General features: G+C 29.1%; 2 protein-coding genes across 3 annotated transcripts; both read left to right on the plus strand.

The window, feature by feature from the left end:
* The first annotated feature begins 190 nt into the window (after positions 1-190).
* Sf3b3 (splicing factor 3B subunit 3) lies at positions 191-8,853 on the plus strand. Of its 2 annotated transcripts, none has more exons than XM_003691842.4 (13): positions 191-320; positions 726-1,199; positions 1,395-1,567; positions 1,722-2,218; positions 2,291-2,456; positions 2,824-2,992; positions 4,262-4,413; positions 4,666-4,821; positions 5,047-5,338; positions 5,414-6,080; positions 6,178-6,294; positions 6,563-6,941; positions 7,054-8,853. In XM_003691842.4, exons 2-13 carry the CDS (start codon positions 803-805, stop codon positions 7,540-7,542), a joined length of 3,654 nt encoding a protein of 1,217 aa, XP_003691890.1. In that variant the 5' UTR covers positions 191-320; positions 726-802; the 3' UTR covers positions 7,543-8,853. The 2 variants fall into 2 exon arrangements, with proteins under 2 accessions (XP_003691890.1, XP_086761634.1); XM_086905508.1 differs by having other exon boundaries at positions 5,837-6,080.
* A 425-nt stretch (positions 8,854-9,278) lies between these two features.
* Positions 9,279-14,181, plus strand: LOC100867003 (uncharacterized). Its single transcript, XM_003691839.4, has 5 exons — positions 9,279-9,650; positions 10,719-12,275; positions 12,382-12,916; positions 12,986-13,679; positions 13,765-14,181. The coding sequence occupies exons 1-5, from the start codon at positions 9,648-9,650 to the stop codon at positions 13,865-13,867; spliced, it is 2,892 nt and encodes a 963-aa protein (XP_003691887.1). The 5' UTR covers positions 9,279-9,647; the 3' UTR covers positions 13,868-14,181.
* Positions 14,182-17,007: the final 2,826 nt, after the last annotated feature.

Here is a 17,007-nt window from a genome sequence, read left to right on the forward strand (position 1 = left end):
TAATTATAATGTAATTAAAATAATTGAATTTTATTATAATATATAATATGTGTATATTTAAATATAAAATTAAACTAAATATTTATTTAACTATTTGAAATATAATATTAATAATAATTTTAATTCCAATACAAGATTTTAGATAGCGCTGTAAGTTATTATAAATCATGTTAGTTTCCATTCCGTTTATATCATATATTATGGTAGAAACGAATCTGAAATGAGACAAAGTTGGTCGTTGATTATGGTTGTTGATCTAAGACGAGCAAAATTATCTGAAAGCATCGTATGTAAAGTTGAAAAATATTTTCAACTACAAGGTAAAATAATATTTTTTAAATTATTCTATATTTAAAATTTTTAATATTTTTTTATTTCATATTTAATTTTGAAACTTATTATATGTATATAATTTTCTCATGTTCATTTTCACATTTTAATATCACACATGTAGTAAATAATTTTTATTATTATTTTGAATATTTTTATTGAAAATTATTAAATTATTTAATTTATTTAGAAAAAATTTAAAATATTTTATTTAATAAGACTAAAAAAAAAATCGGAATATATATTTTTTTTATGTGAAATTAATATATTATCATTTGTAAATATATTTGATTACATTATTTATATTAATAAATATTGATTTATAAAAATTGTTTATTTAATGCATAAAATCTTATAAGTCAATTAAATTATTTTATTTCTAATATTGATTACAGAATGGATGTAGAACTTTTGTGAAAAGTAATAAATTTTTCCATCTTGTGATTAATTGAAAAAAAATATACATATAAAAATGTATCTATACAACTTGACTCTTCAGCGTGCTACAGGTATTACCCATGCAGTGCATGGAAATTTTTCTGGTAGTAAAATGCAAGAGATTTTAGTTTCACGTGGCAAGTCTTTAGAATTATTAAGACCAGATCCAAATACTGGTAAAGTTCATACTCTTTTAACTGTTGAAGTATTTGGAATCATAAGGTCTTTAATGGCCTTTAGATTAACTGGTGGTACAAAAGATTACATTGTTGTTGGATCAGATTCTGGACGCATTGTAATTTTAGAATATATTCCTGCTAAAAATGTTTTTGAGAAAGTACATCAAGAAACATTTGGAAAAAGTGGATGTAGACGCATTGTACCTGGGCAATATTTAGCTATAGATCCTAAAGGAAGAGCTGTAATGATAGGTATTTACATGTTATTAAATAATTGAATAAATTATACAAATAATTATTTTTTATATCAAATGATTAGTATTGTCCGTGTTTCAACTGATTAACATTGATTATAATCATTTCTAATGATGATACATTTTATTTGTAAAAATATTTTTAATAACGTAATTCAGTTTTATTATCCATAAAAAATTTGCGTTTTTTTAGGTGCTATTGAGAAACAAAAACTTGTTTACATTTTAAATAGAGATCCAGAAGCTCGTCTTACAATTTCTTCACCTTTGGAAGCACATAAGAGTAATACATTAGTTTATCATACTGTGGGAGTAGATGTAGGTTTTGAAAATCCTATGTTTGCTTGTTTAGAAATTGATTATGAGGTAATATATTAACTTTTTTAAAAGATATATTATAAAATAATAAAATATAAATAATTTCTTAATAAACTTAATAAACATAATTATTAAATATTAATTAATTACTAATTAAATATTATCTTGAATGAAATGATATTTAATTCATTTAACATTTTAGGAAGCTGATAGTGATCCTACAGGAGATGCTGCAGTAAAAACGCAACAAACATTAACTTTATATGAACTTGATCTTGGTTTAAATCATGTTGTACGCAAATATAGTGAACCTTTGGAAGAACATGCAAATTTCCTTGTATCTGTCCCAGGAGGAAATGATGGACCTAGTGGTGTTCTTATTTGTTCTGAAAATTATCTAACATATAAAAATTTAGGAGATCAACATGATATTCGTTGTCCAATTCCGAGGAGACGTAATGATTTAGATGATCCTGAAAGGGGCATGATATTTGTATGTTCTGCTACTCATAAAACTAAAAGCATGTTTTTCTTTTTGGCTCAAACAGAACAAGGAGACATTTTTAAGATTACACTTGAAACAGATGAAGATATGGTGACTGAAATTAAATTAAAATACTTTGATACTGTACCTGTAGCAGCAAGCATGTGCGTTTTAAAAACAGGTTTTTTATTCGTAGCTTCGGAATTTGGTAATCAGTAAGTGTATTATTTGAAGAGTTATATTTTCTAATTCAAACATGCTTGTATATTTTTTCATATCTTTTCTAGTTATCTCTATCAAATTGCACATTTAGGAGATGATGATGATGAACCAGAATTTAGTTCTGCCATGCCTCTTGAAGAAGGCGATACGTTCTTTTTTGCACCAAGACCACTTAGAAATTTAGTATTAGTTGACGAAATGGACAGTTTATCACCTATAATGGCGTGTCAGGTGATTTTATACGAATAATAATATTATTTATTTTATAAATAAATGTTAATGCACCTTTAAGTAAAAAATTAATACTCTATGTGTTTTTTTTTTGTGAGAGGTGCAATAATAAAATATTCTTAGTCGCCTTTAATTTGTTTTTGCAAATTGAAGTTGAACCTAAGAATAACATATGTTAAATAAAGAAAAATGCAAAATAAATATAATAAAGAAATATATTTATTGTTGCATTTTATTGTGTTTTCAAGAACGCGAGATGAATGATAAAATTAATAATAGAAAATACGAAAATTCGGAAATATGCTACACATTTATTCGGGAATTTTTGTAATAAATGATATATATGAAGTTTATTATTTTTATATAGGTAGCTGATTTAGCAAATGAAGATACCCCACAGTTATATATAACTTGTGGTAGAGGACCACGATCTACATTGCGAGTATTACGACATGGTTTAGAAGTATCTGAGATGGCTGTTAGTGAACTACCTGGTAATCCAAATGCAGTGTGGACTGTTAAAAGAAGAGTCGATGGTTAGTTTAGAAACATCTTCTGCAATAGTCGTTTGCATGTTTTTTTTTCATTATATGCTTAAGTAATAATGCAAATAAAATATTTCCAGCTTAGTTTTATTTTTTGCAATGACAATATTCATTCTTATTGTAATATTTATATTTAGCTTATTTTATCATCTATAGCAAAATCAGTTCTTCTTAATAATTGTTATTTAAATTTAATTAAAATAAGTTGAGATATTAATTAAATAAAAATTAAATATTTTTAAATATAAATTAATATCAACTTTTTAAATATTTTTCAATTAAAAATTAATACAGTAAAAATCATTGAACCACTTTGTGATTAGAAATGGTTCAAAAAAATTAAATAGAAAATCTTTTAATTTCTATTATTCACGAGAACGAATTATCCAAAGTTAATAATTTTAATAATAAAATATATTGTCTATATCATATTCATTTTACTTCATCTCATCATACATGCAATGTATTATAATTATAAATATTTATGTATCATTATCTCTTCTATTTTTATTACTAGTTATTATGAAATTATTGTATTTTATCAATTTTGTTTATCAATTTATTTATTATTTTTGTTAATAATTTGTTAAATTGTGTTTAATTTTATCATAAAATTAAATAAAGTTAAATTTTATCATAGATATTTATAATATATAGTATTTGCTACTATTTACAATTTCAGGTATTCGCAGAGAATTTTAAAATCTATTCTCTGCGGATATGGATATTTCACTGTGGTAATCTAAAATGAATGACATTAAAAAATTGTGGAGATATTTAGAATACGAAATAATTCTTCTTGAATAACAAAAAAAAAAATAATAAAAATAATAAAATAATTAAATCTTTTTGTCTACTATAAATTATTTTACTACTTATTCTATTTTAACTCTACAATTTTTCAATAAAAAAATTATATGCAAAAGAGAATGAAGAAGTTGATTTTGTAAATGATACTAATAAATCTGGTGGCTTGATACACTCTTATCAAACACCAGTTCTCTCTTTCAGGCTACCAGCATGGTATTGGTTGAACTTCAGAACACAGAAAATGACAGAAAGGTAAGGACTGTCAAAATTGCCGGAGATTAAAGAAATTGAATTTACATCCAAAAACCATCTACTCTTTGCATGTAGGATGAGAAAAACAGCGTGTTCAACCGTTTATGAAGAGATGATTTCTATTATTTTATCGAATTTCGTTTTCAAATCTTTATTTTTCTTAGATATTCAGAGTGAGCTTTGTAATTTTGATTGCAGAGGAGTATGATGCTTACATCATAGTGTCCTTCGTGAATGCTACTCTTGTACTTAGTATTGGAGAAACTGTAGAAGAAGTGACTGATTCTGGATTTCTTGGTACCACGCCAACTCTAAGCTGTTCTGCTTTAGGTGAAGATGCTTTGGTACAGGTATGTAAAGATTATATAATCTTATTTTCGCACTACGGTATCTCCGATTCCTGGTCTATCACGAATCGGTCGCAATAAATAGTGCTAGATTATATAGAGTTCTTGCATCGTTGAATATTTAGATAATTTCTCTAAATATTTCTGGTAAATTGAACTCGACATAATTCCTATTGTTAAAATATTTTTGTTTTTAATAAATTATTATTTATTATTATTAGTTTATTATTTATAATTTTATTATATTTTATTTAGGTTTACCCTGACGGAATACGTCATATTCGAGCAGATAAACGTGTAAATGAATGGAAAGCACCTGGTAAAAAAACTATAGTGAAATGTGCAGTAAATCAACGTCAAGTTGTAATTGCACTCACTGGGGGAGAATTGGTATACTTTGAAATGGATCCCGTATGTTTATATTAATTTTTTAATTCATGTTTATTAATATTATATTATTCGAATTACATTTTTTTTTTACAATATTAATTCTCAAAAAAAGAAAACGTAATACGTACAAATAATACATCGTTTTTCATTTTAATTAATGAAATATTGATTGTTTGAATTAGATAAAAAATGGAAAATTTCTAAATCTATTTAAATTTAATAATCTTATAATTTTATATTTCTTAGACTGGGCAATTAAATGAATATACAGAACGAAAAAAAATGCCATCAGAAGTAATGTGTATGGCTCTTGGTAATGTAGCAATTGGTGAACAAAGATCATGGTTCTTAGCAGTTGGTCTTCAGGATAATACAGTAAGGATCATTTCTTTAGATCCTTCAGATTGTTTAGCACCTAGGAGTATGCAAGCTCTACCTGCAGCTGCAGAAAGTTTATGTATTGTTGAAATGGGTGCTAAAGATGCAAATAATTCCGAAGAATTATCACTTCAGCAATCCAGTCTTTATTTAAATATAGGTAAACAAAATTAAAAATAATATTATAGTATTTTATATCTATAATATTCTTCATCTCTTAAATATATACTGTTAGGTCTACAAAACGGTGTCTTGTTAAGAACAGTATTAGATCCAATTTCGGGTGATCTCGCTGATACACGGACGCGATATTTGGGTTCCCGAGCCGTGAAATTATTTAGGATAAAAATGCAGGGAAATCAAGCTGTGCTTGCAATGAGCAGCAGATCATGGTTGAGTTATTATTATCAGAATCGTTTTCATTTAACACCACTGTCCTATGAAAGTTTAGAATTCGCATCAGGCTTTAGTTCTGAACAATGCCCCGAAGGAATTGTTGCTATTTCGACAAATACACTCAGAATTCTTGCCCTCGAAAAGTTAGGTGCAGTGTTTAATCAAATTAGTTTTCCATTGGAATATACTCCAAGAAAATTTGCAATTCACTCGGACTCTGCACATCTGATAATTATTGAAACGGAACACAATGCATATACAGAAGAAACAAAGCAACAGAGAAGATTACAAATGGCAGAAGAAATGCAAGAAGCTGCGGGAGCAGAAGAGGCTGTAGTAGCAAGAGAATTAGCGGAGGCTTTTTTATCCGAGGAACCCAATGAAGCTGTGTTTGGTGCGCCAAGAGCTGGACCAGGTTTATGGGCATCGTTAATAAGGATAATCGCTCCCTCAACAGGACAAACATTTGAAGTTCATCGACTCGAGCAAAATTTAGCTGCTTTATGGTAAAAATATAAATAAATATTCAAGTATATAAGATGATTATATTATTATCTTAGAAAAAAAATTATTATTATTATTTTAAATGAATTTGTGTTACAGTTTAAGCCTTGTGAAGTTTGCTAATCAGGGTGATCAACTATTTCTGATAGTTGGTATCGCAAAGGAATTTCAATTAAATCCAAGAGTAAGCAGTGGCGGTTTTCTGTATACATACAAGTAAATATAATCTATAATTATGATCAAGTTTTTTTGTATAATTAATATATTAAAATAAATTAATTAATATATGTAAAATATAAAAATAATATAATAAAATATAAAGATGTAAAAAAAAATATTACAAAAATTTTTATGATGAAAAAAGAACACAATTACTGCAATGCAATTTGATGAAAAAGTCCTGCAGTTCTGAAATATAAATTCAATATAAGATATATACATAAAAAGAAAAACAAATATTATATAACAAATTTTTTTTTTTCAGAGTAAATAGCGAATGCACCAATCTCGAATTAGTGCACAAAACTACTTTGGACGAAGTACCTTTAGCTATATGTCCGTATCAAGGAAGAGTATTAGTTGGTGTTGGCAGAATGTTGCGCTTATACGATATGGGCAAGAAAAAGTTGTTAAGAAAATGTGAAAATAAACATATTCCTAATGCTGTTGTATCTATCAATGCAATTGGACAAAGAATTTATGTGAGTGATGTACAAGAATCTGTGTATGCTGTCAGATATAAACGTCAAGAAAATCAACTTATAGTCTTCGCCGACGATACACACCCAAGATGGATAACTACAACATGCGTGTTAGATTATGATACTGTTGCTACTGCTGACAAGTTTGGAAACATTGCTGTTGTAAGTAATACAACAACATTTATTTCGATAATTAATTAGAAGTAAGATGATTTGAATAAATATTTAAATTTTGTATTTAAATAATAATAAATATTTAAATATTCTTTAACAGATACGTTTAGCAAGTGGAATTAATGATGACGTGGATGAAGATCCAACTGGAAATAAAGCATTATGGGATAGAGGTTTATTAAATGGTGCCAGTCAGAAAGCGGATACAGTTGCTTGTTTTCATGTTGGCGAAACAGTTATGTCTCTACAAAAGGCAACCCTTATTCCTGGTGGTTCTGAAAGTTTAGTGTATACGACATTAAGTGGAACAGTTGGTGTTCTCGTTCCTTTTACAAGTCATGAAGATCATGATTTTTTCCAACATTTGGAAATGCATATGCGTTCGGAACATCCCCCACTTTGTGGAAGAGATCATTTATCATTTAGGTCATATTATTATCCTATAAAGAACGTTATAGATGGAGATCTTTGTGAACAATTTAATTCTATTGAACCTGCAAAACAAAAAAGTATATCGAGTGATCTCGAACGAACAGCTTCTGAAGTATCGAAAAAGCTCGAGGATATTCGTACACGATATGCCTTCTAATTTTTTTTCTTTTTATTATAATTTATTACCGAATTAGTAAGTGTTATATTTAACAAATTTGCATTCCGTTTTTATGAATCCAACATGTTTTTCATAATAATGAACAAATATGCGCACTGTTTAATCATTTGTAAAAGAAATTCTATATATACATTATTTTTAATAGGTAGAAAAAAATGAATAAAAATTTGTACGCAGTGTGTAATAAATACGAATAATGTTTTATGTGACAAGTATGATAGAAAAATTTTAAAAAAAGCTTTATTTAAATTTAAAAAAAAGTTTACTTATGGTAAACGAATAGATTTTTAAATTAAATTGAGTATGTAAATTTTTATATATTTTTTTGTTTCATTATAAAACAGTATAGTTGAAAGTTTTAATCTTTTTGATAGGATAAAATTATATATTCAACTATCTCTACAATTCGATATGTATATCAGATGTGTGTGCTACAAGTTTTGACGAAACTATAAAATGATGATTGCAATGTTGAAAAATACATGTTTTTGCCAACATTTTATATTCTGGAAATATTATTTCTAAGAATTTTTTATATTCTTAATTTTTTTTTCTTTTTTATTTTAATCTTAGTAAGTTTTAAATTTAGTGAACAAAAAGACTAAGCTGGACGCTGATGTGTAATGAAGAAAAAAATGTAGAAAACATTTCGCTGACCTACTTCAGTATTATATATAGCATTTACATAAATTTAAATATACTGTCTAAACTTAAATTATTCACGTTAGACGATCATTTTCTTGTGCATTTAAATTATTTAAATATAATTAAATCTTTAGATTAAAATTGAATATTTTATGTAAATATGTGAAATTTTTTTTTTATTTACTTTAAAAAATAAATTCAGTATAAATTATGTATTTATTTATAAATTTTCAAAAAGAACAAAGTTCTTTCATTTTCAATTCCAAGATTAAATGTATACTTTCTCTGTATTATTATTTTTTTGCGAGAAAACTGGGAGCTCATTTCTTTTTTCCACTATTATTTTTTCTTACATACATTCCTTTTTTGACCTACAATTTGTCGTCAATAGCGTTTAATGTTGTAGTTCGCATTTTTCTCGGTAAGCTTTGAAGTGCAAAGTTAATCCGTGTGCCGAAGCGTATCGAGGGTAACGCAACGATATTATCCCCATTTAACCTTCAAACTAATAAATAGGCTATGGAATATGAAGTTTCGTTTAAAAACATATCATTTAAAATAAGAGAAAATATATGCAGAATAAAAAAATTATGATATTTTCATGTATCATATTAATTCAATAAATAAAGAAAATTCAAATATTAAGATTTAAGATTTATTATATATATTTATTAATATATCGATCATTTATCATTTTTTATTTATATTCTTTTTTTTTTTAATTTCAGATTTTCAAAATTTTGTTTCACATATTTCAAGTATATAATCAATGAAATAATATTTAAAACAATGGTTTCCTTTTATATTTTAGCTATTTTAGAAAGAATTTTCTAAAATAGATTCGAGATCATCAAGCAAATATTTTTGCCATATATCCAGGTGCCAATATCAATAATTACATCACTGCAGTATGTAGCGCGCTTTAGGGCGTCGAAACGGAGAGAAAAGGACCGAACGGCGATCGATGCATTGAGGCGCCAGGCCCCTGAGCTCAGCCCCGTTTCGTTTCATCACCCTCACCCCGGTATACCTTGCAGCGAGGCTGCCCTCCGGGCTTTCCTCTACTGTGCAGTTGCGCATCAACCTTTTCACAGTGTAGATCTGCATTCGGTCACTGGACTTTTCGTTTGATACAAACGTTGTTTCCTTTTTGCTCATTTTTTATTTGTGATATATTATACAATTCGTTGTATATATTTTGAAAAAAAAAAGAATCATGTTACCGATTTTATTTTTTTATATAGAATTCTCGATTTGGTATTATTTGTAGTGATATTAATTAATAATGTCATAAATATGTCGGTTATCATTATCGTCGAGATTTGCAATTTCGACGTGCTTGAACCATTTTTCGAGCACACGATCCGTTAAGTACAAAACGATTCGGTGTCATCGATTCAGACTTACTATTGTGATGTTCGTTTCACTGACAGACGATTATGGTAAATAATTCACATATTATTACAAAGATTAGAAAAAAACATTTTGAAAAGTACATACTTTGTGTATGTTGAAAATTTTATTAGCATCGATTCGAAATAAATCTATATTTTCTTATTATTTTTATCCAATAATTATAATTTTTTTAATTTTAATTTTTTAATGGATAAATTATTTATAAGTATAAGATTAGTAGATTTTTATATTATTTTTATATCGTTTATATTAAATTTCTTTTATATTTGTTTTATTATTAATTTTGCTGCGAATTTACTTAATTTTTACAATATGTTTTGGTAGTGAAATGATTAAATATATTTTATTAAGTTACATCTTGTAGAATGATTCCTAGATAAATACGGAAACCAAATGAATATCAAAGAATTGAAATTTCTAAAACGTGAGATTTAATACGATTCCAATGAATTTTTATATGAGTACATATATGTCGTACAAGTAACTGAGAATTATGTTCATTCGTTTAATATACATGTATTATAATAAATAATAAATATTTAAATTGAGACTGTATAAAATCATAAAATTATAAAAATGACTGTGCTAGAAATGAAAAACTTTTACCGTGCGTATGAAGTGTTTTTTATTGTGTAAATATACAAAGGATAAGAGGGATAACCAAGTACTATCTCGAGAATTGAAACGTATTGTTTGCCGGTACACTTTTGGCCTTTATGCAATGTGGTCCAAGTATTTGATTTAGCTTGTTCACCTACTTCGGTAAATGGCTCTTTTCCCCTTTTTACAAGACACTATCACGTGATAGAATTCCTTGTTGATATTTTACAAAGTAGGTTAAACGTTAAAATGAAAAAAATAAAAAATTAATAATTCATATAACTAATGTTATATGTGATAATAGAAAATAAAAAAAACAATATTTATTTATTTCGTCTTTGATATTGTAAAATAATTTTAACGGAATGGGGGATGGGAAGGGAGAAAGAGAAAAATTTGTGGAAGAAAAAAATTATGTTAAAAAGTTAAAGGGCATTATAAATAAAAAAATAATTTCCTTTATATCGTAAAAAGCCATCAATCTTTGTTTACAGGAGATAGCTGATGCTGGTGATGGTTATAAACGATTTCGTATAACTGCTCTAGTTCTGTATATATTTCTATTTGGATGGACAGACCGCGTGGCAGCTGGCGATTGCGGTCTGGCCGAATTAACTTGCCGGGATGGGCATTGTGTACCGATTGACGCGTATTGCAATGGACGAGATGATTGCGGAGATAACAGTGACGAGCCAGCAATGTGTACACCTTGTAACCGTACGTATCACGGACACGAAGGACGTACGTACAAATTGGATCTTCCGAGACCTGCCGAGGAACGTCTGCCATTTCTTTGTCATTTAACATTTACCGCTGCTGGTCAGGGATACGGTGAATTGGTACAACTTTTATGGGATGCTTTCAGCGTAGGCAGAATAGATCCAAACACCGATAGTTTTATCACAAGTTGCCCAGAAGGATCGTTGCAATTGGCAGAATTGGGTAGACATTTTACTGGTGGTTCTTGGTGTGGAGTGGGAGAAGGAAAAGCTTCTTACTATAGCGAAACCAGTACCGTCACGGCATCCATACGACTGTTTCATGCACCTTCTACTGTACCATTCGAGTTTCGTTTAAGGTATAGATTTGTGTCACGAAATGAAGCTGTTGCTAGATTGGGCAAGCCCGAACTTCCAATTGAAAGAGGTTCTCCGGTGCCTGGTACTTACTGCTCTAGGAACTTTTATGAATGCCACTTGAAACAATGTAGACTGCAAAGTCCAAATTATCCTGGGGAATATCCAAGAAATGCAAGCTGCTTAATAACTATAAGACAGAAGGAAGTGCCTACTTGTAAGCACGCTATGATTTCAATAAGATCGACACCAACTGGTCCAGTTGGTATAACCACAGCTAATAGTACTTTAAGCGTATGGCAAGATTGCCCTCTGGAAAAAGATCATCTTATCTTTCGTGATGGCGTCAGACCAGAAGATGCGATTTTATTGATTTATTGTGGAGGACCTTTACCAAGGATCACTGCCAGAGGTCCAACAATGCAAGTGGAATTTCGAAGTTCCCCAATAGCTATTCCTCTTGGTGCTTCTGCCTTGAGACTTGAACTAGAAATTCAAGTGATTTACGTTGACTCTGATGGGCTTGATTATGCGAAAGGCCCACAGGGTTGCCATTTTTTTGTAAATGGTACTAATAAAAGAAGCGGTATATTAAGAGCGCCACTTCATGCACTGCCACCAAATTCCAGTTGTACCTGGAATATTAAAGGATCTGTCGGAGATAGAGTATGGATTTATTTTTCTTCGTACTCGCAACGAGACTTAACAGGTAGTGTCGAGAACAATGCCAGTTCTCAATCTGATGTATCTTGTGCGATAAAATTGATATTTTGGGATGGTACTTCGACTACTGGACTTCCAATGGCTACTCTTTGCGACGACACGCCTAAACTGTGTGCACACGCAGCTTTAAGAAATGTCACTAGAAGTACGAGACCGTGCACACAAGATGAAAGTTATATCACAGTTGCACCATCTTTAACGTTACGTATGGAAACATTGTTGGGTACTGCACTTCATACGGTTAACTTTAATGTAAGCTAATAATATTATATTATATTGATATTATAATCTTATTTTTTTTTATTGTAATATTGTTATTATTATTATTAAAGTATTAAAGTATTATGATACTGTATAGGCACAATACGAATTTATCTCTACCATTCAAGTTGGTGAACCCTGGGGAGATGGAGTTTGCAGTAGAGTTTGGCGAAAAGTTCGAAGTGGTGATATAATATCCCCCCGTGACGTTCGTCTCTTTGGAAGGGGAGGATCTTCAAAATTAGATTGCAGATATCGTATAGAAGCTGGTGCTGATGAAAGGGTGCGATTGACATTGCACAACGTCAGTTTAGGCGAATCCACCACTTGTACAAGTGAACCAGATCCTCATACTGGCCGACCACGTTGTGTTCAGGAAATGGGTTCCAGAGAAGCTCGTTTAATTTTATATGAAGCTCCATGGCGAGATGTAAAGCTTCCAAGAGCTTGTTTATGTGATAATACATCGCATCTTCCATTGACGCACATTTCTTCGAGCAGAGCTTTGGAGATCACGTTTTTGATAGATCAACAAGCTCCACACGAGGACTTCGAAACCCTCTTTTTTTATGCCAGCTTCGAACTTGTCCGATCACCCGAATGTCCGAGAAAGCAAAGGGTACGCGGAGAAGGTGATTATTATTACCATTAAATTTTTAATATTCTTACAGATCCTTATGTATAAGAAATCATTTTTACAGGCGGTGAATTACGATTCGTGACTCCACCATTATCGAGGCCAGATATTTATTGCGATGGATTGCCATGGTTGGTGGAAGCGCGCGAAAATAGATCCCTTTTCGTTTTAACTTGGGGCTGGTTCCTTCCTCTCGAACCATCACCGGTATCGGAAATGAGCGAACAAATCAAATGCCCGACCACCAATAGAATTCTTCTTTATTCCGGTTGGCCACCGAAACTTTTAAAAGTAGTGTGTCCCGCGGAACCAGGTGCAAGAGAATTCACAGTTCATGTTTTCTCCGAGGAATGGTTAGGAGGTACTGGGGAGGGTAAATGGCCAGGTCCGCCACGACCTCCTGCTTTTCTGCTCGACTTCGTCGCAAGGGAATCTGGTCAGGCTGCAGCCTCCTGGCTCGAAATTTCAAAAAGTAGAGCTGCATTGCGTAGACAGTTACGATTACCTGAAAGAGGAATAGAGAACGAAACGTCAACTCACGGTGACTGTCCCCATAAATGTCCTGAATTAAGCGCTTGCATCGCGGCAAGCCTTTGGTGTGATGGAAGACCTCATTGTCCATCTGGACATGACGAAGCGAATTGCGGTAATGGTGCGAAATTGCTTGGATTACTCCCTTCAGAAATGTGGCTCGTATTAGCCGGTGTCGCTGGAATCATCGCTGCCTTTGCGTGCTTCTTTATTATACTGATTAGCAGGTATGATCATAAAAGATATTGTGTGTTACATATTATTGATTATTTCTTTTTTTTTTTTTTACATAATTTAACTATTTTACTTTAGGTCAAGAGCACGTACAAAAAGACTTCATTATAAGGGTACAAAGAAAAGCAATAGACCGAGACGAGCCCCAACAGAGGAAACATTACTTGGAGCAGCATCCTGACAACAACAACCCGGTTTCGTGGAATATATCCACGTGGACCGGGAAACAACTGTTTAGCAATATTTCTCTGCGCTTTACCGTCCACTAACTTAACACTATCCCCAAGCATTAAATTCAAGTTCAAGTATTTTTCTTTCTATTAGCATTTATCTGTATGTTGCGTTATTTAATTCTTTTTACATATTTTAAAATCTTCCAGTTGTTTTTAATTATAATTGTTATATACTTGTTCGTTTATTCATTTTATATATGGTTATACATACGTGGTTGTATATATTTTATCAGGATGCAATAGAGAGGGACATAAAGCATAATCATACACTACTTTTTTCTTTCAAAAACTTTTGAATAATATTACAAACATCATTTTGTTATTCAGGCAGTTAGAGTGATAGCAATATCAGTGTTCTTATTCGTGCAATATGAGTGTATGATAGAAAAAAGTGAATGATAATACTCATTATTGCAGAAACTGCATTATAAAAACTCGATTCCCGAAGTTATATGAAAAAGTATACCAAAGTATACTTACATATAATTCGTTACGTTATGACTGTGTAAGTTCATTTAACAACACGATGTTTTATAAACAAAAGAGATAGTAAATGCAATTAATATAATATACAAGAATAAATCGATAATTTAAAAGATATCACACATATTGCTCAAAAAATATTGTAACTGCCAAAAAAGAAAAAAATATTTTAATTTTGATTAGCTGATATAACACATTTTAGCAGCAATAGAAAAAAAAAAAGTAATAGAAGAAATATTCTGAATGCAGAAAAATAACTTTTTTATATTTTAATGTAGGAAAAAAAGTAAAGTTTTTAAAAAATACAAAATCGAAATTGATTACATATTTATTCTTACATCTAACAACAATGCCAAAAATTGATTTTAACACGTTCAGTATCTATATTTCTCTTGAGATTTTTAAACATATTTTTATGACTTTTGCTCTCAGATATTTAATTATATATTTTAAATAAATTATATTGGAAATAAAAAGAGAGTTGTAAAAAATAAAAATTGTTATTTAACTCGAAAGCTTATTAAATTTGCTGGAAAAGCTATCGATGTTAATAATATTAATATCTACTATTTTTCATTTGCTAAATATAAAAATACTACAAAAATATACTATACTTAAGGGAACAATTGTAGATAAAGTTCCAGCGCACAAGAAATTGTGAAAAATGAAAGAAAATAAGAAGAAAAAAAAAATTAGCTGAGATTTATAGTACAATATTATATAACAGTGTTATCCTAATTTGTTTATGTGATTAATTTTCGATTTTAATACGAGACTTAAAAATTAGTATTTATCTTTTCATTGTTTTATCTTTTATTTCCTATTTATATATATTTACAATTTATATATAGTATTAATTAACTTGTAATGATAGAAAAAACTAATAGAATATATTCTTATTAACCAAAAAAGAAAAAAAAACAGGTAACGAAGTAGGTAAAGTATAGAAAATAGAAAAAAAATTAGAAGATATTTCTGCAAATATTCTAAAAAAATGATCATTCATAAAATCGCTGTTATACAATATTTAGTACTATAGTTTATAGATGCACTTACAAAAACATAGCTGTGACACAAAATGTTGGAAGATATTGATAATATAATTTACGATTATAAAGCACTTGATAATGTTAAAATGTTGTTATTAAAATATAGTTACTGTTACAATGAACAACTGATACATATTATTTGTACGAAAGAAAAAGAAACTTTCGCCTATTAGATTATTTCTAATTAGACGATTCGTACTCAAGTATTGAATCATTGTATTGAATATTTTAAACGAAAATTTAATCTCAGTTGCGAACAACAATTCAAAAAAATAAATCAAACATAGTTTTTAATTTAATTAAGTACGAGAGATAGATAATGATAAATATTGAGAGAGAGAGAGAGAGAGAGAGAGAGAGAGAGAGAGAGAGAGAGAGAGAGAGAGAGAGAGAGAGAGAGAGAGAGAGAGAGAGAGAGAGAGAGAAATATAATTAAGCTTCACTGTAAGGACTGAAAGTAAGATAGACGCTAGATACAGTCATTAAAAATAACGAAGAAAAAACAAGTGAAGAAAATAAAATGTATAAGTGCTATTCGGAAATGAATATTAATGTATTATGTATTTAGCCTTTAGAGGACGTACATACGAATTAGAAATGAAGTATCTAATATTTGAGATCTATCACACTAAACATGATGAATTCCTTTTAAAATTAATTTTTTTCATTATTTAAATAATCAGGATGTTTTTAAAGACAAAAATTCTTATAAATACTTCTCTAAAATATTTTTATTGTAAATCATACTTTATTGTAAATCATACTTTCTATAAATCTAAGAAAGTATGATCTTAACATGTGAGGAATTTCGAAATTGTGAAATAGATTCAATATAAAAGATAAACTTCCGTGCTTATAATAATATCTGTATAAGAATGTATATACCATGGTCCGTTTAAAATATTTCCAATTCTGATATCTGATAATATTTCATTTTATTAAAAATAAAGAAATAACAGACTGTTTTAGATTTCAAATATTTTCTTGTTAAATTAAAAAAAATAAATTATTCGATAACATATAATTATAGGTTTCATAATTATGCTGAAAATGTATTATTGTATATGTGTGCAAATTAACATAATTTTTATTCTGTAAATTCTGTTTTTGACGAATTTTAATTCTACATAGGTTATGTTAATTTTATATTTGGATATTTGAATTGGATAAATTGATTTATACAGGCCATGTAGCTCAATATAAGTAGCGAATATTAAAAAAAACTTTTTTGGGAATTCGATAATGAATTGTTTTCCCTTTAAACTATTCTAATCTAAATAAACAATTTAGAGTTTTGAGAGAAATACGTTTTATGAAGAGAGAAAGAAACTACTTGTTCTAGATTCTACTTTAAGTAACGAATTTACTTAAAAAGGAGAAAAATTCAAATTAAATAAGACTTACACGCAGAATTAAAATTTAAGACTTATATCCAGATTGTGTACGTATTCGTTTAAAACATATTTATAGAATAAAAAAAAACACAAGTTGATCTATTATTAAGAGATCTACTCTTGAAAATAGAGTATAGAACTTATTGCCTTTTACAATGTAAG

Source organism: Apis florea, unplaced genomic scaffold, assembly GCF_048593485.1.
Source record: "Apis florea isolate Af1SG1 unplaced genomic scaffold, ASM4859348v1 contig_2411_pilon, whole genome shotgun sequence".
Classification (NCBI taxonomy): Eukaryota; Metazoa; Arthropoda; class Insecta; order Hymenoptera; family Apidae; genus Apis; species Apis florea.